The 20972-nt window shown below is 38.8% G+C and overlaps 1 protein-coding gene across 9 annotated transcripts in view; it reads left to right on the forward strand.

Annotated features, from left to right (window-relative positions):
* TENM1 (teneurin transmembrane protein 1) overlaps positions 1–20972 on the forward strand; it is a 517886-nt gene that overhangs the window by 395476 nt on the left and 101438 nt on the right. For all 9 annotated transcript variants that reach the window (XM_037909021.2, XM_043523191.1, XM_043523186.1 and 6 more), the window contains 5 exons: positions 781–997; positions 8755–8874; positions 11844–12105; positions 15903–16170; positions 19830–19973. In XM_037909021.2, coding sequence (XP_037764949.1) covers positions 781–997; positions 8755–8874; positions 11844–12105; positions 15903–16170; positions 19830–19973 — 1011 coding nt within the window. The remainder of the gene's footprint in view (positions 1–780; positions 998–8754; positions 8875–11843; positions 12106–15902; positions 16171–19829; positions 19974–20972) is intronic.

Here is a 20972-nt window from a genome sequence, read left to right on the forward strand (position 1 = left end):
TGCATTTAGTTCACAAGTTTGCTTCACTTGAATATGATGGGAGTTGCAAACAAGCACCAAGTAGAGAAGACTTAGATTTTAAGCACTTTAAGGCAGGGACTGCATCTAGCTTTGTATTGGTGCAGTGCCTAGCATAAAAGGAGCAACAGTCACGATCAAATCCTCATGAATTCATTTTAGTGTAGCTATTAAATATGAGAATAATAAAGCATCTGAAAACATTAACACTAATAAAATGTATAGGGTTCAAAAGCTGAAGAACTTTTACCAGAGGCCTTTTTACTACTGTAATAAAGAGGGATATTAAAATTGGATAACGTTTCAGATTGTACAGGTCATTTCATACACTTTAGCAAGCACATATTCTTCACAGGTATTAACAGACTATTCATTATAACAATATTGAGCTACTAGAAATTTAAACTATTTATTTGTGAATCATATACCCACTGGACTGACAGATATTGATTATTGTTTTTCTTCTCCGATCTGTATTGTGATGGCGATAAGTCACACTCTTTCTTATCGCTTAGTTTATGGGTTCTATTCCCTCATGAAGATTGTGTGAGATACCATTCAGTATTAATAACTGAAGAGAAATGCCCATCCCCACTTAAGCATGTGCTTGAGTGCATTGCTCAATCTGGGCCTATACAGCCTTAAAATCAGCATTCCTTCCAGTTGATTAGATATTGTTCTCCCATGCTTTCTAGTAGCAAACCCTTTGGTTTCTTCTAAACATCGTTCTATTTCCTGAATTTTTGTTTTATCCATTTTCAGATGGTTTGACAGACTGTGTGGACCCTGATTGCTGTCAGCAAAGCAATTGCTACGCAAGCCCTCTCTGCCAAGGGTCACCTGATCCCCTTGACCTCATTCAGCACAGCCAGCCTCCTTTCTCTCAGCATCCTCCAAGGCTCTTTTATGATAGAATCAAGTTTCTTATTGGCAAGGAGAGCACTCATGTAATCCCAAGAGATGTCTTATTTGACAGCAGGTAAGTTTCATTTTCAATTAAAGTGGTCGGGACAGTGAAAACTGTATTGATAAATTATTTTAATAGAAAAAACATTGGTATGAAGGTTTTCTTGGAAATCTTTATTGACTTTTTCACATTAATGGTAATCTGAAAATAGTGGAAATGATAACACATTCTTTGTTTGAGATTCCAGCAGTTTAAGACTTGCCCTCCGACATTACTAGCCCAGATCCCTAGAGTTACTCCATCTAGCGTATAAGACTATTTGCTGTAGTAAACTATAATATCCTTTTTATAAGGGTGTAACTATCCTGGGAGGTAAACTGCTCTGCTGTGTGTTTCCCTGAGAAACAATTTAGGGTGCAATTCTTGCCGGAATACTGGAGAGCAGTGCTGGAGTCATATGAGCTCTCTTGAGTCAGCTTCATGCCCCAGTGGAGCTGTGACATAACACAGTGAACGTCTTTTCTTTATTTATGTGCTGAATACTCCTTAGTCTGATTAGCAGTCATAGTCAGCAAATAGTAGTAGTAGAACATGCAGTTTGCCATTTTGCTCTGCAGGTTACCCTTTAATTGACCTATAACTGGTGTGTGATCTCAAAATCAGAGTCATTTCTGTGTACTTGTGGAGTTATGCTGCTCTTTAAAGGAGAGGAATGTGTGAATAAGGAAGGGCAGACACTTGCTCAAAATACACAATTACCTATACTTTCCTCTTGAAAAAAGTCAGTAAATTTGAAATATAGAGGCACATAAGTTTTTTTTTATACTGCAGTTCATCCTGGGAAGCAGTAATTTATACTCTGACAAAAGCATCCACAAATCATCCCTATCACCTAACCACTCCTGGGCCTGCACATTAGATAATCCAAGTTGCATTAATAACACACTAGTATTTTTTATTTTCACAAATGCAATAAATGGCACTTATGTTGTAGCCTAGATTTCATTCCTATCTTCACTTCAAACACATCCACAGAGGGAACAAATTCAGTGTGTTCTCTTTGACTTATTAATTTTTTACTAATGTAAATATGCAAACAATCTTTATTGATCTAACGTATTGTGACAGAGTCGGGCTGGATGGCTACAGGAGAGTAATTTTTTTTTTAATCCTATTGGGATCTGGGAAGTGGGCATGAAAAGCCCACAGGAGAGTAATAGAAGGCAGATATATTAGCCCCAGGTAAACTTGGTCCCTTTTCCCTGGGTAAGGTAACAGGGAAGGTTCCAGATCAGGAACCTTCTGGAGACAATTAAGACAGACAGGCTGATTAGAACACCTGCAGCCAATCAAGAAGCTACTAGAATCAATTAAGACAGGCTAATCGGGGCACCTGGGTTTAAAAAGGAGCTCACTTCAGTTTATGATGTGCGTGTGAGGAGCTGGGAGCAAGAGGCACTAGGAGCTGAGAGTGAGAACGCATACTGTTGGAGGACTGAGGAGTACAAGCATTATCAGACACCAGGAGGAAGGTCCTATGGTGAGGATAAAGAAAGTGTTTGGAGGAGGCCATGGGGAAGTAGCCCAGGGAGTTGTAGCTGTCGCACAGCTGTTCCAGGAGGCACTCTAGACAGCTGCATTCCACAGGGCCCTGGGCTGGAACCCAGAGTAGAGGGCAGATCCGGGTTCCCCCCAAACCTCCCAACTCCTTGTCAGACACAGGAGGAGTTGACCTGGACTGTGGGTTCACGAAAACGGCCAAAATGAGGGCTGTCGTGAAGCTCCAAGGCGAGCAAATCCGCCAATAAGCGCAAGACCCACCAAGGTAGAGGATGAACTTTGTCACAATACCTAAACATTTAATCACTATTAATAACGTGACAGCATGTTATAAATATGTAGAACAAAATACATTAAACTGCACAAAACCAATAACTGGCAGCACCAAGCCTTAAAGTGTAAATCACTAATGGAACAGTGCAATTAGCTTATTATTTTATCTGAGTGCATAAGATGCACCAAATACATCTTTGGCTGCATGTATATTTAATACAGCATATTGCTGTTTAAAAGAAAAATCATAAATAATAATAACTAGCTCTTACATGTTACTCTTTTATCACCAGAGCTCAAAACTTCCCTCAGCAACATAAACCAGACACCTACCCATTTAATATCACCTGGAAGGCAAGCAGTCAAGTAGCCTATACAGCATCCTGTGACATTGCAACTACTATTGGGAGGATTTTACGTAATCCTTTCAATATATTTTTATAGATAAAAGGAACAGATCTTTTGGGGCTATCATTGATAGCATTTGACTTGGTCTTAAAAGCCTTTTTTGAGTATTTCAGTTTTTGGCTTACTACCCAAAGTGCCTTTGGAGTTTGGAGAATAAAGATGTTTGACCTGTTTAGTTGGACTGTCCTTGGAAGCTGATGGAATTAGAAAGGTTGCAGAGGTCTCTGAAGGACAGAATTGTTCCTCTGACAGACCACTGTATCGCTTGGTTGTCTTTTATAAATCTTTTGTCCTCTACTATCAAGATAGTGGCCCCTGGCATCTTCTACCCCAGATTCATCCTCAAAAGTCACCATGGTTTATGATGATCTGCAATAGTTGAAGCAGAAGGGGAAGCTAATGGCAGAATTGTTGAGATGAAGGTGATCAATTTGGTGTAAAGATTTTTTTAAAATTCTTATGCTTTGAAGAGCTTCCACTGTAGCATCTGTAAAATCTCACCCATAGATGTGTTTTGGGTGGTGAATAACTTGGTCATGGCTAGCTCAGCTCAGAGGCTGATACAGGTTCCTACTGTTGTGAAGAAATTACTAGATTTCAGAGGATAGTGTTGGGCAATAGTGGGATTCTGTAGAGTTCTATCTTGCCACCATCCCCATTCAACAAGTATATGAGGACATTAAGAGGCTAGTGCAGAATCATGGTTTGCAGCATATTTACTATGCACATGACCAGTGTTCCCTCTAATTTTTCCCACACATGAATTTTGTTATGTGCACCAATATGGCGGGGGTGGGGCCAGGGGAAGAGCGCCTCTCCCACAGCCACGGTAGGGTCTGGGCTGGGGTCAGAGAGGAGAGGCATCTTTCCCTGTGGCAGCCTGAGCGCCTGTGCAGCGCTTAATAAGCTGCTGTGTGGCACATGGCCGCGCAGCTTAGAGGCAATTTAGCACATGACAACGGCTCAATGTTTTCATCTCTTCTGACTCAGATAGTGCAGTTTGATGCCTTACCCAGCCTCTGGTTGGGACTGGGGTGTGGACGAGAGCTGCCTCAGTCCAGATAAAACCAAAGTTATGATGGTAGGCTGGGGAAAGCAACCAGAAAATATTGTCAAGTTTATATCTACCCCTCAGACTGAAGTTGGTTGCCTGCTCTTTGTTATTCATGTAGCAACTTTGGAGTCATCGTAAATACCCAGTTAGTATTATATTATCCTGTTTCAGAAAGAGTCAGGACATGTTTTCTTTTCCATTTGCATCCAACTGGGAGGTGGGGTGTGGATCTTACCGCTGTTTCATGCCTTTATCATTTCAAGATTAGGCTACTGCAATGCGCTCAATTTGGGGTTAAGGGCTTGTCCACATGATGGGGTTATGTATTTTATGGGGTGTGATTTTTAAAGCGCACTAATGTGTTGTGCATTAATTACTTCATGCAGACCCTGCTGGTGTGCACTAAAGGTTCAGTAGTGCACTTAAAAGTAGTCGTTTCAAATAGAAATATGTTAAAGTGCATTGGCATGCTTTAGATCCCCCCAACCCCCATACAGCACATCACCCCACAATATATAGACAACCTCTAAGTCAGAAATCCATTCAGAATCTGAAGTTTGTGTACAGTGTAGGAGCCTGCAGAGCACCTTGCCGTATGTTACACCAAAGCTTTGAATTTCATATTGGCTGCCTTTAAATTTGAACATGTAGCTGCTACATATAAAAAGGTGGGTCAAATTAATTCCTGGTGAATGGAATTGCATCTGCTGATACCAAAAATCGATTTGGCCTGTGATATTTAAAGAGTGTAGCATATGACAATATTTTATCAACCTCTACCCACAGAAGTTTAAAAAATGCATACTGCTGGCAAGTTGCATACAAATTGCAAATTGCATACAAAAGAAGGTCCAATGCTTGGTCTTGAATTAATTACCCTCCAAAGGCTGCTTACAGTGACATTGTCAGCAGGAGGAAATTAATGTACCTTAGTGGCCTGTAGCTTAATTTCTGGGATTGAGGATTTTAATCAGAAATATAATACAATAAATTACATGTTTTGGTAAAGTGACAATTGTGAATTCACTCAAGTTTTCCTGACAGAGTTCCACATCTGAGGTTAATGTCACAGCCTGAGGTGCTCAGTGGATATTGGAAGTTTAACACGGAAAACAAAAGACAAAATAACAAATCAGGGAGTGGGGAGTTGGGCGAAATGGTGATAGAATGGTAGAAATGTTTCTGAAAAACAGTCAAAGAATGCAGCTGGAATCATAAATACAGAAAGACCTAGGAATTTTAAATTAGAGATGTCAGATAAGCTGCCTGATGGCCAAATGAGATCATCAGTTAAAAGTGGACTGATCCATGAAGCATTTACAAAGAAAGTCGACTTCTCAAAGGCTACCTGCAACCCATGGAATCTGTGCCTCCTCTCCAAAAAAGCAACTACTCCCTCTGGAGTTGGAGATTGACCAGTCTGCCAGAGGCCTAAAAACATTTTAAATATATTTGAAAAAAACAAAGGCTGCAGCTTATCTGACAGGTTTCAGAGTAACAGCCGTGTTAGTCTGTATTCGCAAAAAGAAAAGGAGTACTTGTGGCACCTTAGAGACTAACCAATTTATTTGAGCATAAGCTTTTGTGAGCTACAGCTCACTTCATCGGATGCATACTGTGGAAAGTATAGAAGATCTTATTATATACACACAAAAAGCATGAAAAAATACCTCCTCCCACCCCACTCTCCTGCTGGTAACTGTAGCTCACGAAAGCTTATGCTCAAATAAATTGGTTAGTCTCTAAGGTGCCACAAGTACTCCTTTTCTTTCAGCTTATCTGAAACATTTTTCTCCCTCGGTGCATGATGCAAAACAATGGGCAGATTCTCCAGCTCCTCTCAAATAGCTAAGAAGTTGCTGCACTTACCTTATAGTTAAAGTAACTGTGACACATTAGTTTAAAAGACTTAGTTCAAGATGTCATAATTGCAAATAAACAGTGGTATTAGAAAGAAAGGCCTTACACAATTGGCTGTTATCTAACATAAGGAATAAAAAAAGTAGCAGAGATGTGTCTACAATAAAGTTAGACAGTGAGAATAGACGAAGAAGGTGCAGTACACTCAGGGAGAATGGCGGAGAGGCAGGGGGTAAGACTACTGTGTTACTAATGGGGGAAATAGTCAGAAGTAACCAGATCTCAGTCCAGCAGAAGGAGAGTGAATCAGGTGAATGGAAAGTGATATCACTTCAGGAAAGAGCTCCTGAAAGCTCTAAAAAAGTAGAGGATAAGTGAGGCCCACTGCAAGTAGCAAGACCACTGGGGATCCAAGAAAAGTATTGCCTGCAAGCTTTCTGGGACAGCCAGGCATTTTGAAAGGGGAGAGAATCTGCCTGCTCAGTAGTTTTTCTCCAGACCTCTCAAATGTCAGTCAAAAGTCGTGTAAATGAACATGCTTTAATACGTGTGCTAAATACAGAAATTAAAATTGATTTTGAACAGTTGCTGTTGGTTGAAGATTTATTGTAGATCTTGAGAATCCAAAAGACAGCTGAAGACTGCTCTAGTCAGAAATGGATGCTAGAAAGACAGTAAATAATGAGGACAAATGTAGCAGTATGCAGAAAAGCTTAGAACATTTAAAGTCTAATAGATTACAAAGAGAGTTCAATACAGATAAATGTAGAATAATGAGTTTTATGAGTCTTTATCACATATTGTAAATGTGTGTGGGTTATGAAATATGAGGAATAAAAAAAAGTAAGAGCTGAAAGATAAGTATGAACATTATTTATGGATAATAAGGAGCAAAATGAATGAGCAGAGGAAAAGGAAGACAATGTATGGAATAATGAAGACTTTGATGAGTTATCATGCAAATCTGTGTGCTCCATAAAATAAGAGGAGTAGAGTCAAAAGACAAGTCTGTGCGGATTGAAAAACAGAATGAACAAACAAACAGGAATACAAAAATAATGCACAGAATAATGATGACTCTTATGAGACTTTCTCTCTCAAGTTATCACGCTTAGTAAACAAAAGGATTGAAAAGGGAAAAGACAAGTCTATAGATGCCATAAAATATGAGAAAACAATAGAAACTAGTGGTTGCTGTTCTAACAAAACCAAAATAATTGAGACTGGCGTAGTCTGGTTAAATACACAGAAGGCCTGATTGTGGTCTTTTATACCAGTGTAACAATTGACTTTAATGGAGCTACTCATGACTTTTGCCAGTGTGTGATCACAATCAGGCCCAGATTAATATATAAAACAAAAGAAGGGTGAAGTAAAATTCTGTTATGTATATTGAAAGAAAAATCAATTAATGGCAGAACATCTCTCTCTAACTGCGCATATTGCAACAACTTTCAAATCACTCTGACAAAGTAGAATCCATTTTAGCTACTGTGGTGCGACACCATGAAAGGGTTAATTTGTAAAGCCACAGTCTCTCAGGTAACAACTTTATGCCCTCAGGGTGTTGTCATCCCTGTGACCACCTGCAGTGTGGGAGACTTCACATTCAAATCTCTTCTCCACATGAGGCAGAAGGGGAAATTGAACCAGGGTCTATAGCACCCTCAAAGAGTACCCTAACTACTTTGCTTTTCTCAAAATACCTGAAATCAAAACAAAAAATGTCAGATCAAAATGCAACATTTAGTTACAATCCAACTCAGAAAATCTTGATTCGCTAAAATAATCAAAAAATTCTGCTTTCAGTTCGACCCAAAACCCTTTATTTTATTTTTTTTGGCCAGCAAAAAATCCATTATTTGCCCAGCTCTACTCTACTCTATCAGGAATCTAAAACAGTACGTGTGGGGTTTAAAAGAGTGTATATTATGCTGACCTCTGACCCTCACTCCTACCCCAAAAAATGATTCTGTGAAAGTGCCTTTCTGGGTTTCGATATCAGCTGTGTCTTCATATTAGTCCAGTTTACAGATAAATGGATTTTTTTCCGCGAACTGCCTGTTCTGTACTGGAATCTGAGAGTCACATTATATTCTTTCTTTTTACCAGCATCACTAGTAGTAAACTTGCTGCAGGCCAGTAATAATAGCTGCATACTATCAGCTAATTGTGCGCAACTCCATGCAGTGGCTAGTCAGGTTGATGCTGAAAAGTTACATATTCTAATGATATACTAGGAATTCATGGGAAAGTACAAAAAAAACAAGGTGTACTTGTGGCACCTTAGAGACTAACAAATTTATTTGGGCATAAGCTTTCGTGGGCTAAAACCCACTTCATCGGATGCATGCAGTGGAAAATACAGTAGGAAGATATGCCACAAGTACTCCTTGGTTTTTTTGTTGATATAGACTAACAAGGCTACCGTTCTGAAACCTGGCATTATGGGGAAGTATGTAAGTTTGTACTGTACAGCAGTGCTATTTCAAATATCTGGATAGTCATGCTGTGGTCTATCCACATTTCTATTATAAATCCATAGTCACCACTTCTTAGCTGTTCAGTCTTTAACCTGCACTGAAGTGTTGCACAGTGTATGAAGTATGAACACTTTTTCATGTCCTCCACACCTGGTTTTTTTTCATGTTAAATTCTACTTTTCTTATTGCAGACGTGCCTGTGTAATTCGAGGCCAGGTGGTAGCATTCGATGGAACAGCGTTGGTAGGAGTGAATGTCAGTTTCCTACACCACAGTGATTACGGATACACCATCAGCCGACAGGATGGAAGGTGGGACATTTTCATCCCTGGCCTCTCATTAATTGAGATTGTTAGTCTAAGGACCACATGCCACCTTGCATCCATGCACAAAATTTCCATTGACATCACTTTTTACTTTGTAGATTGAGGGCAGTGTCTGGTCCTCTGTTCAGGCAGCATATGTGATTAGAGTTTTCTGTAGTAGGGTGTCCAGTTGAAGGAAGGGAAGCATGAAGACAGTGAAAACCCATGAGCCCTAAATAATAACAAAAATATTGTGGAGACCTTCAAACACATAGGACAATAAGAATGGCAATACAAGCCGGACCAGTGATCCATCTGGCCCAATATCCTGTCTCTGATAGTGGCCAATACTACATGCTTCAGAGGGAATGAACAGAACAGGGCAATTTGAGTGATCTGTCTCCATTCATCCAATCCCAACTTCTGGCAGTGAGAGGTTAGGTGAACCTGGAGCATGGGGTTCCATCGCTGACCATCTTGTCTAATAGCCATTGAGAGATCTGTTCTCCAGGAACTTAGCTAATTCTTGTTTGAAACCAGTTCTACTTTTGGCCTTCACAGCATCCCATGGCAGTGAGTTCCCCAGGTTGACTTCATTGCGTGAAAAAGTACTTCCTCATGTTTGTTTTAAACCTGTTGACTATTAATTTAATCAGATGACCCCTGGTTCTTGTGTTGTATGAAGAGATAAATAACACTTCTCTTCTCACTTTCTCCGTACTATTCACAGTTTTATAGACCTCTATCATATCTCCCCTTAGTCATCTCTTTTCTAAGATGAACAGTCCCAGTCTTTTTAATCTGTCCTCATATGGAAACTATTCCATACTCCAATCATTTTTGTTGCCCTTCTCTGCATCTTTACTGAGTATGGGGCAAATAGTACTTCACATGGTATCAAAGTGTGGGCAGACCATGGATTTATATACTGGCATTATTATATTTCTATCTTATTATTTATCCCTTTCCTAGTGGTTCCTAACATTATTTTTTTTGACTGTTGCTGCACACTGGGCAGAGGTTTTCAGCTAACTCTCCCTAGTGACTCCAAGGTATCCTTCTTGAGTGGTAACAGCTAATTTAGCCCCCATCGTTTTGTATGTATAGTTGAGATTATTTTTCCAGTGTGCATTATTTTGCATTCATCAGCGTTGAATTTCATTTACCATTTTGTCACCCACCCTCCAAATGTAGTGAGATTTCTTTGTAACTCTGCAGTCAGCTTTGGACTTAACTATCTTGAGTAATTTTGTACCGTACGCAAATTTTGCCACCTAACTGTTCACCCCCTTTTCTTGATTAGATCCGGAACGCATGGGATCAGAATGTGACAGTATTACTGTTAGATTGCAGTACTTCTATATTTTGAAGCTGTGCATATTACCAAGCTCCTTGATTTCTCTGACCTGGGGTTTTGCATAGTTGAAATTACACAGGATCCCCCTAGTTTCCCCTCCTTCACTCCTATCTTATGGTGAGGAGGTCAGAAAATGGCTTCTTCTGAAGCCTTAAAGATCACTCCTTTAGCAGACTAATGGTAGCAGAGCAAAACAAGTATAAAATGTGGATCTTCCCCAAGGCTAGAGAATGGCAAAACAGCTACTCTGCAGCCATTATTGCAACATTATGGCTCCAACAGTATCCGCTTGTCCCTGTGCCCCACTTGTGCAGGTCAAACTCCTCCTGTCCGCCTCATGTCTTCCACATGGTATACAGAGAACCCCTGGTAGAATGAGCTGAGTTCAGTATTACACAAGAGATATGTTCCCTGTAACCTGCCCTAAAGACAAGGCCCGTTCCATTGCATTTAGGGACCTCCACTTGCAGATGTGGAGCCATGATTTCCCCCATAATTTTTGGCTAAATCAGGAGTTTGACTGTTTGAAGACTTTATGGTCATTGACCACATTATAAAACTTATCTTCTAAAAGGTAAGTTTCCAAGATTTGTATGTAGCATAGCTTATTTACAATAGTGAAGAGAGTAATTTTATTTACCTTATTTTCTTGATTTTAAAATTGCAGTGTTGTAAGTTACTAATTATCATTTTTTATCTACACTACTCCTGACAGAGTTGTTGCATTAAAATATGTTACTTATATTTTACTCTGAGAGTAATCTGTGTCATTTGGGATATGTGATGAGATATGCATAATTAAGTCTGACTTCTTATCACTGTTTGTTACCATCAAAGGCCTCCATAATATATGCATTCAATAATACAGTGAGTGAAATATCTATTTACATTACCTTATATTACCTGGCTGTAAATGTCAGAATCTTGGAAAATTGAGACACTATGTACCTTGCTTTCTGTCTCACACTATCTTCGGGTCCAAATCTGCACAGGGTTATTCACAATTGCTCCTTGAGTATATCCTGTAGTCGCCTGCCATTGTACCACATCCAAGAGCTGATTCAGTTCTCACTAAAATTAATGGGAAGCTTTCCCAAAATGTCCACACATTGAAGAGTAGGGCTGCAATCCCATATGTTTCTTGAGCATACTCCACCTCTTCATCTTACTACTCGCAGAACAGGAAAAAAGAGTATGTTGGAGAATGAGGTGCTTGTGAGGCCCCAAGTCAGCTACTTCACGTGCTGGGTACACACACAATCTGAGTAGCAGTCATTTTGTGGTTCAGGAGTTTCTTCACGTACAGGCCAGGAGTAATTGGTTCCACACAGTTGTTAAATGTGAGTGCTTTTAGTAGGTAAACACTGGAGGAAGAGTGAACAAATTGTAGTGAAGTATCTCACCTTACATGTGATGAATTCTTGGAGTAGGGATATAGAGCGAAAGCACCACCTGGCCTCCCAATTGGAATTAGAAAGATAATATTGGAGTTGTTTCACATAGCAAATTAATAGTTAGAGTGGGGTTCCATATGGGATTTTTGGTAGTCATTTGCTGCAAGCTGTGTTAATGTTGTAAAGGAAACCATAAGACAATGTGTTTTGTTTTGTCTCTTCAGTTTTGACCTTGTGGCTATTGGAGGTATCTCTGTCACCCTGGTCTTTGACAGATCTCCTTTCATTTCTGAGAAAAGGACACTTTGGTTGCCTTGGAATAGGTTTATTATAGTAGAAAAAGTTATCATGAAAAGAACAGAGTTGGACCCACCATCTTGTGACATCACTAGCTTTATCAGCCCAAATCCAATTGTACTCCCTTCACCTCTGACAACATTTGGAGGATCCTGTCCAGAGAGGGGAACAGTCATTCCAGAGCTTCAGGTAAAAAAGAGATTTTCAAATTAACAGAATGTGTTATTGTAGAAAAAAATGCTATTTGAAGACACTAAGAATTTTTTTCTTATCTCTATTTATACCCTTTGTTAATGAAACCTACTTTGTTATTTGATAATGTTAAGTATACATTTCTAGCACAAAAACATTTTTATTACAAAATGTAAATTATGTTGATTTTAATTACCATCTACTACATTTTCAAAATGATCTGAACCTGGCCATTAAATATACATTCACAATTTTTCACATCCACATATTGGTATGCAAAGGTTTTAGTCCAAGCAATAGCTTATGCAAAAAATAAAATTTGGGTGCACAAATAACATAGTAAATTAGATTCCTGATCTGCCTGCATAAACATGATTGCACATGCAAATCAGAGATTTTATGTATAAAACTGTTAGATATGAAATGCTTCAGGTGCAGTTTTAGTAGTGGAAGTAGTAATACTTAACATTTAACACATGCGGTGATATTCCAGTCAGGTTGAAGTCAATGGGAGTTTTGCCGTTGATTTCAGTGGAGCCAGGATTTCAACCTACTATTTAGAAAGCTTCATACAGGTTTGGAAAAATCTAGATTCCACTGAAGTGAATGATCTTTTTATAAGTTTAGTGGTTACATGTTCAGAGGCACAGGTTAGGGTTAGTATTTGATGGACATCAGTAAATGCCTGATTGTCTTCCCCTCATTCCTGGAAGTCCTGAAAGTGCTGCTGTAAAAAAGGACACTGGAATACACTGATTGCTTACTGCTGTGATGATGTTCCCTTCCCAGGGCTGTACTTCTGGGAATGACATCAAAGCAAGGTTATTCAGTGCTACAGATATTTTGGAGGTTATCTGTGGGTATAAATATTTTCCATCCAACCTTTTCTGTATTAAAAAAATTGCATTGCTCCCTAAAAAGGGCCTCATTAATTTCTTTATTAGGTAGAAAACCCTTCTAGTTGAATTCTGTCACTTTCGCCTGTAAGTAATGATAAAAAATCATACTATCTCAGCCTTCTAGTGGCTGTGCTGTGGCTGTATAGTTACATTCCTGTCTCCGCTGAATAGAATGGGATAAACTAATGGGCACAGGTTAAAAAGAGCTGATACAAGATAGTAAAAGAACTATGTCACACCCTTCCACATAAGAGATGCCAGTGTTTTTTTTACTAGCCAAGTATCTGAATTGCTATATACAGTTATCACATATCAGGGTGCAGCCCAAATCAACGAGAAGTTGTGTCATCACTTGTCCTCTAACCCTGAGTGCCTTAAAATGCTCTACTGCTGCAGCTTCCTGTCTGGACGCTCCCAGCCAGCATACAAGCATGCTCTGGGTATCTATATGATAAGCAGCCCTGGTTCAGCAACTCTGACTCCAGCAGCCTGTTTGTTACATCATAGCTACACTTAGGTCTCCACCAGACTTAGTTACTACCAGCCAAGTGACCCCAACATACCCCCAGTCCTGAATTTCCCCAAAACCATCTGCCTTGAAATGTCCAGCCGTCTACTGGAACATTTAGGGAAGTAATATGGTCTGTTGCTCTTTAAAGAGACAAAAACACAGCAGTGTATTGCTTTAACTGGAGTTGACAATCCCTTCAATTCAGACACAGTGCTGGGATGGTTTAGATTAAAAGTAAAACAAGTTTATTAACAAAAAGAGAGGTCAAATGTAAGGGATAAAGTCAGAAATAGTTACGTGCAAATAAAAGTGAAAAACACTTGATAGGGACTAAAACTTAGCAAAACTACAATCTTGGTCCAAGGTAAGATTCTTAACACTCCTCCTACCAGCAAAATAACTGACCACACTCTTGGTCAGGATCTTCCACAAAATCCAAACTTCTTGGTTTCTTTGTAATCTTAGGTACAAGATCACTTGGGGTTCTTTGCCCCTCTCTTCTATAGTCCAGAGAACTTTTGAAATATATTCTTCTCAAAGTCCAGTGCCCCAGCTGTGAGGAAAGATGCCATTGAGTCTGATGGAAAAGATTCCATGCTGGTTTTTTCCTCGCTGGTGCTTTCTACAATGCAAGTTAATCTATCCCTGCAGTCTCTGATATGCCAATAAATGGCCACTTGACTGTGATTGCCAGTTGTCTGTGATTGCATTTTCTGGATGGAGGCATCAGTCTTTCCTTTGTCTGGAAAAACCTGTTTACCCACTCTCCAGATTTGTCTAGTTTAAATACATTTTAGTCCTATATTTCCTTCCAATTTCTATAGTCTTTTGGGTGTTTGCCATACATATACCACACAAGAATATTAATGATCAGTGTGTTGTTGGTTTTCCAATGATACCTTACACAATACCTATTAGATAGAGATTCTGACAAAAGTGAATTGGGCTACACTGAACTGGTCAGACCAGCAGAAACTCACTACCTGATACCAGTAAGCCCCTTGCCCCCGGGCATTGGGATGCTGTTAGGGTCACAACAGTATATTCACTGAGTAACTGCTCCTAATCCCCTGGTTTGGGATAGAAGAAAGCGAAATACTAAAATGTACTTTATATGAATATCTATTACTAGTCCTCTGTTTTAGAGGAAGGAAAGTTTAGAACCTACTGATGTCAGATGCATGGCAGAGGAGGCAGCTGGGATGTCAGCAGGAAGGACAGGGAATAATCAAGGGATCAGCAATTCCCTGCCAACAGCACATTTCATATGTTGAAACGTTAAGTGCTGGCAGACCTCCAATGGTACTGCAGTATTTCTGTGACAGTGTTGTTATAGCTATACGGTAATAGAAGGTGTTTGAAACTGAAACGATTTGTTATTAAGGAAACAAAAAGTGAGCTGGAATAACCAGGAAAAATAAACAAAGCACCATTTGTGTGTTTCCAGATTGTGTTGATTTAACATTGTGGCAGACTGGCTCATTAGTAATGATATGAGACATGCTAAAATCACAGCCTGCAGCATTTAAATTTACTAAACAGGATCAAACTGTGAGTGGGCCTTGCATGAGTGTAGCAGGGAGTGTGCAAGGAGTTTTCCTCATTCCCTTGCACGCCCTGCACCAAGGACTGCCACAACAGCATCGCCTCCATTCAAGGAAGCACAAGGGCTAATCCCTCCTAGTAGCCTCCAGCACCCACATATCTCAAAAGGTCAAAGCCACGACACCTTCCGCCTCCTACCAGCCTGTAGTCTTTGCTGTCCCCCTGCACACTAAGTAGCTCTGAAAAGGATTGTGATGCTCAGGAAGGCATGGCTGCTTCCTGAGGTCCCTCTAAGATGGAGCAGCCAACCCAGGGTAGTGCCTTAAACACACAATATGGCCCAAGGTGAGTTTAAAATATGTATTTATTTAATTATTGTTAGGTCCAAAAATTAATTAACCAAATGAGATATCCTCTCCAAAGTCAACCTGCAACTCTAGGACAATTGAGTTTAGTGGATTTAGATGAGATTAGTACTCAAGAGAATAATTGTCATCACAAATTTGACCAAAAACTTAAGGCAAACGTAATATTTTGTGCAAACGTTAGAGACAAGAGTTAGAAAAAAGATGGGGCCTCCTTAACAAAGTATATACAAATTACCTGTTTTCCACCTGTGTGATCTTTCAGACACTGTGCAACTTTGGATGATGCTGAAGATCTTGCATTATTCCTGACCACAATATGCCGGGCAGAGGCAGGGCACGGGTCAAGGAAGTCAGTTTTCAGTGGTGTCTAGGTTTCTTAGAAAACATCATGATTTGGAATACAAAATTTTGCCCTTTTCCTAGGCATGAATATCATTAATAACAGTGTGTACAACTGTTGGGTTCTTCTAGGTGGTCCAGGAGGAAATCCCAATTCCTTCTAGCTTTGTGAAGCTCAGTTACCTCAGCAGTCGAACCCCTGGATATAAAACCTTGCTCCGCATTATTTTGACACATGCAGTCATCCCTCCTGGAATGATGAAAGTGCATCTTACAGTTGCTGTTGAAGGGCGGCTAGTTCAGAAATGGTTTCCTGCTGCTACAAACCTGGTCTACGCATTTGCCTGGAACAAGACAGACATTTATGGACAGAAGGTGTCTGGTCTGGCAGAGGCAACAGGTATGTTGAGTTACTTCAGTGTAATTAGTAGTAGTAATACATTTGAAGGGAAAATACTGTTTACACTTCTGCTGATATATAGTGTATCTAAATTAATTGCAGCTTTAGCCAATTGGAATGTGATTATCTAGGAAGCATTTATTTTCTAATTCTCGTGTTTCTCTTTTTAAAGCCACATTTCTGGGGGTTTTTGGGGGCATCTTTAGTTCAAAAGTCTCTTTCTCCTATCTCATAATGGTTACATACTAGTGGGTACCTATATAGCTATCCCTGTGTTTGTAATGTACATTCTCACTGTGACCTTCAGTGTGTCATTGCCTGTCATTTTTTTTTGGCAGTGACTTTTAAAATGTCATTTCCAGTTAGCATTTAGTAAATGCTAACTTTTAGGTATCTTTGCTTATTATATTTGATGTCTGAAGCTGTTAACTTCTTGACTTGTTATTTCAAAAGGTGTACATAGAAATCATCCATACTTTTTGGGGTCCTTTTATTTTAGTTTTTTAGATTTTAAAGTTATCCAAGTAGTGGTCCCTGATTTATGACTGAATACTTATATGTGAAAATACTATAACTGAAGTAAAATGCATTTAATTTATCCAAAGTATTTTCACATGAATTTTGCTATTTGATCTTGAATGTTTTTTATTATTTTTAATCAAGGATGGTGTATTGTGTTTAATGACCTGCTATTGCAAACACTTCCTATCAGTGTATTTACTATTCCAGTAGTGCTTACTATTGTGAGTAGTCCAATTGAATTCAGTGGGATTTCAGTAGGTTTTGAAGTCTGTGGAGCTACTCACAATGATAAGTGTTTGCAGGATCAGACTCTAAAATATTAAAATAATTAGGGGCCACATTCTGCCACTTACAGTGAGTAATATCTTGCTCCATAAGTAGTCTCATTGACTTCTGCAAAGGATAATACTATGACTATCCACTCTTTCAAATGTGTGTTCAAAAGTGGACAAATGCTATCTTAGGGGAACATTATTCACACTGTACAGCCGATGTAGAAATCTACCATAGAGTAAAGTCTTATTCAGTGTGAGTAGGAGTGGCAGAATCTGTCCCTAACTGCTTATACCATATAGATTCCTATATCAACTTGTATAACAAAGAATGGAATTAAATGAGTTGAGATTTCTCTTCTGAGTTATAACCTATTTGTTCATTTTTCCATATGTACATATAATATAATAGACAGCAACAATATTATGGAATTTTGTTGTTATAAAATGTAGGATGTCTGAAAATGACATGAAATAGCAGTAAATATGTTAATACTAATAAATATAGTACAGAACAGTTAAATATGCTAATTCCCTTCCAGATTATTTGAAATCCAGTAATCATGAAGTCCACCCTTGTCCAACATATTTCTAGACTTTAAACCAAATAACTATGTTAGAGATGTCAGAAAAAGGTACACTGAGTTGCTAAATCCTAAAATGAATTCTAGCAAATCATTCATCAAGGGAAACAAGAATAAAACCCCATGGTCCATGAAGCACTATAAAATAATGCCTATTTATTTATTTATTTATTTTGCGGTTCAAAGTCTGATTTCATTTAAAGTTTATTTTAATTATGCTTCTTGCAAAACAGAAGCAAGAATCTTTATATGTAAGTGCATTGTTAACTTGGTTTGTAAGATTCCGATAAAGCCTTATTTAATTTGACAGATCGGAGTAGTCTGGGACCCTCATCTGCATTCATTATGTGAATTTTGTCAAAATAATTCCCTGTGTTGGTGTATTACCAATATTTAATAATACATTCTGCTCAGATTTCATTTTAATTACATTAAATTACAGCAGACTGAAGTCCTATAAGCTCAGGAATATAACCATCTGCGTTTAATATTATAAACCCTATAAACACTTTCATTTTTCTTCAGGATTATTGGCAACAATTACATAATGATTTACTATAGTAGTCTATCCAGAAAAAGTGGTCTCTTAGAAAAAAACAGACTTTCTGAAGGTACTCGCATGCGTGGAAGGACCTGGAGTTTTTTGGTGGGAGTTCCCTACTCTCCAAGTCTTGCACATTGAGGAAAGTTCCTGATCTTACATCTGCAGCAGAAATTATAACAACAGAGTTTCTTCTTAAAATCGAAGGGTTAGAAAAAAATATATAATAGTACTCCTCTCTCTGGAAAAACTGGTTTTGAGAGATTCTTTAACAATGGAAATAAAACAGAGTTTAAGCATGTGGCTCATTCTTAGATATATAAAGTTAGCGTATAAAAGGGGGTATCCAAATGCTACTAGCCAGAAGGTCCAAAGAGGAGAAGAAAATGAAGTTGTGACTAAGCGGATAATGAGGTTTAGGAACATTTGGCAATCCAGAATTTCAAATGTGGGCAGAGAATAGTAGAAGTATTACATTGTCACCCATGATCCTACCATGTGCTCCATTATGGACATCCAGGAGCAGATCTTCAGCTGGTATAAACTGCCATAGCTCCATTAAAGTGAGTTAAACTCCCACTGAGTTCAATGGAACTATAGCAGTTTACACCAGTTGAGAATCTGCCCCAGAGGGTGTCTGCAACTCTGGACTATTCCTTAGCGTTGTGGACAGTATGTATGCCTGACCTGGGCTGAACTTGTGAAGTGTATGACTGAAGAAAAGACCCTATAATTTAGGTGATAAGTCGTCAGCAAAGTTGCTTCATACTAAAATCTTCTCTTTTTCTCTTCCTTCTTACATTAACACGTAGAAAAGCACTTGTTCTGATATTGACACTTGATGAATAATCCCAGTAACAGAATGGCAGAGGCAGTTTTGGGAGAAATAATCAGTACTGTGGCCAAATCTGTAGATTCAGAATGAGCAGTAGTATAACAGCACTGGTGTTTTTAGCTGCTGGGGCCTCTTTAAATTGCAAAGGATGGACAAGGCAGCCGCTGGGTACATAGCGTAATGAGCTGATGCCTGTAAAGCTTTAAACATGCAGCGACGTTAACAGGAGACAAGGGAATGTGAATTCAGGAGTCAGAAAGTTTAGTAGCAAAAACAGAGGCTTCTTTTTGATAAACTGATGAGAAGCTCCAGAGAGTAGTGGGGAAAGTCTGTTATGTTCCGATAAAACATTTTCCTTACAAACAAGCCGACATATCACTTGCTACAATTATGACACAAGACCTCAGGTTTGAAGTGGAGCACCTAAGGTTCACTGGAGTTCTAAAAACAGGGGGTAATTGGTGACAAATCACTGCCAACATTCTTACATGTATCAAAGGAAAAAGATGAGTCAAGTGGAATTGAATCTCCACCCCCCGTCCTTGAACAAAACAGGACTCTTTTAATTTAGCAATAGTTCATTTAGTTAAGGGAGATGCTATTGAGCAAGTTGGACAAATTTCACTGGGGAAAAAAAGATACACACATGCAAAAGCCAGTACATAATTGATACTATAGGGATAGACTTAGAAGAAGCTGTACTTTGAAACTAAGGTAACCATGACTATCAAAGGAATTGATAATCTCTCAGACTTTTTTTGTAGCCTCAAACAATAAAAATCAAAATCAAATGCAGGAGCCAGCATAGGAACCTCATTACTGACAGGTAGATATAAAAACTGGTATGGAAAAAATAGATAATACATGAAAGAAAAACAATCTAACATCTCATCATTTGTTTGCAGTGTCAGTAGGATATGAATACGAAACTTGCCATGATTTTATTCTGTGGGAGAAAAGGACAGCTATCCTGCAGGGTTTTGAGATGGATGCTTCGAATCTGGGGGGTTGGTCCATAAACAAACACCACATATTGAATCCACAGAGTGGTAAGTCCTTCAGTTATCAATCAGATATGTTGGACAGGAATATATTTTCAAGATGGTGATGAAGAATTTAGATGTTTAACTTTTCATTGTTAATGTTTTATCCTTGGAGTGTGCAACTTTCTTTTTTGGGAACTGCACACTTATCCACCTGCTGAAAATATTTTTGTGTGTGTCTTAGCTATCAGGCATAAATAAAAATGTTGTAAATGTATTTTTTTCATTAGGCTGGATAAGAGAATACTAATATAGGATATAGAACTTTATACCTCTAGGTTGTTGTTTTGAATTCAATCTAAGATAGTAGGGATTGAATGTTGCTCCTGTTTGCTGGTCTGTGTGAAAAGAATTGATGGTGTGTTGTCTTCTCAGTGGACAAGTATCTATGCCACAAACTCACTGCTACAGCTGGCTTTAATTAGCATAATTATTGGCAGTCTCACCAGTGGAACTAAGGATCAAATATGCATAGAAATTGAGCTAAAAACTGGTCTTCTGGAGGTGGTGCTTCCATTCGGTATAGACTCATCTGGCCAGGACAGTGTGCAAGCTTGAACTGCTGCTCACTCGGTATCCAAGCTGTGGATTAATAAAATACTTTACTCTCCCGATCAGCAGTCTAGCACCTTTCACAAGCGCGCGCGCACACACACACACACACACACACACACACAAAAGCAAAGAATCTCCTCATTTATTTTGTCCTCCTGATTTATTCCCTCAGACAGTGAGACTTTAATCTGTTTTCTCATACCTATTATTTTATGGTTTCCACTCAAACAGCTATAATTAGGAACTATTCTTAGTGGATTTAAATTATCAAATTAATACAGTTACAGTGAGTTACAGTATTGAGAATGAATATGAATTTGCAAATAAATGGACATGTTACATTCCTTGGGAGAGAAAAACCTAGGATCAGTGTCTCAGCTGGTGCAAATCAGCTTAGCACTAGCTTCAGTAGAGCTCTGCCAATTTTCCAGCTAAGAATCTGTCCACTAA

The sequence above is a fragment of the Chelonia mydas genome, chromosome 9 (genome assembly GCF_015237465.2).
Source record: "Chelonia mydas isolate rCheMyd1 chromosome 9, rCheMyd1.pri.v2, whole genome shotgun sequence".
Classification (NCBI taxonomy): Eukaryota; Metazoa; Chordata; order Testudines; family Cheloniidae; genus Chelonia; species Chelonia mydas.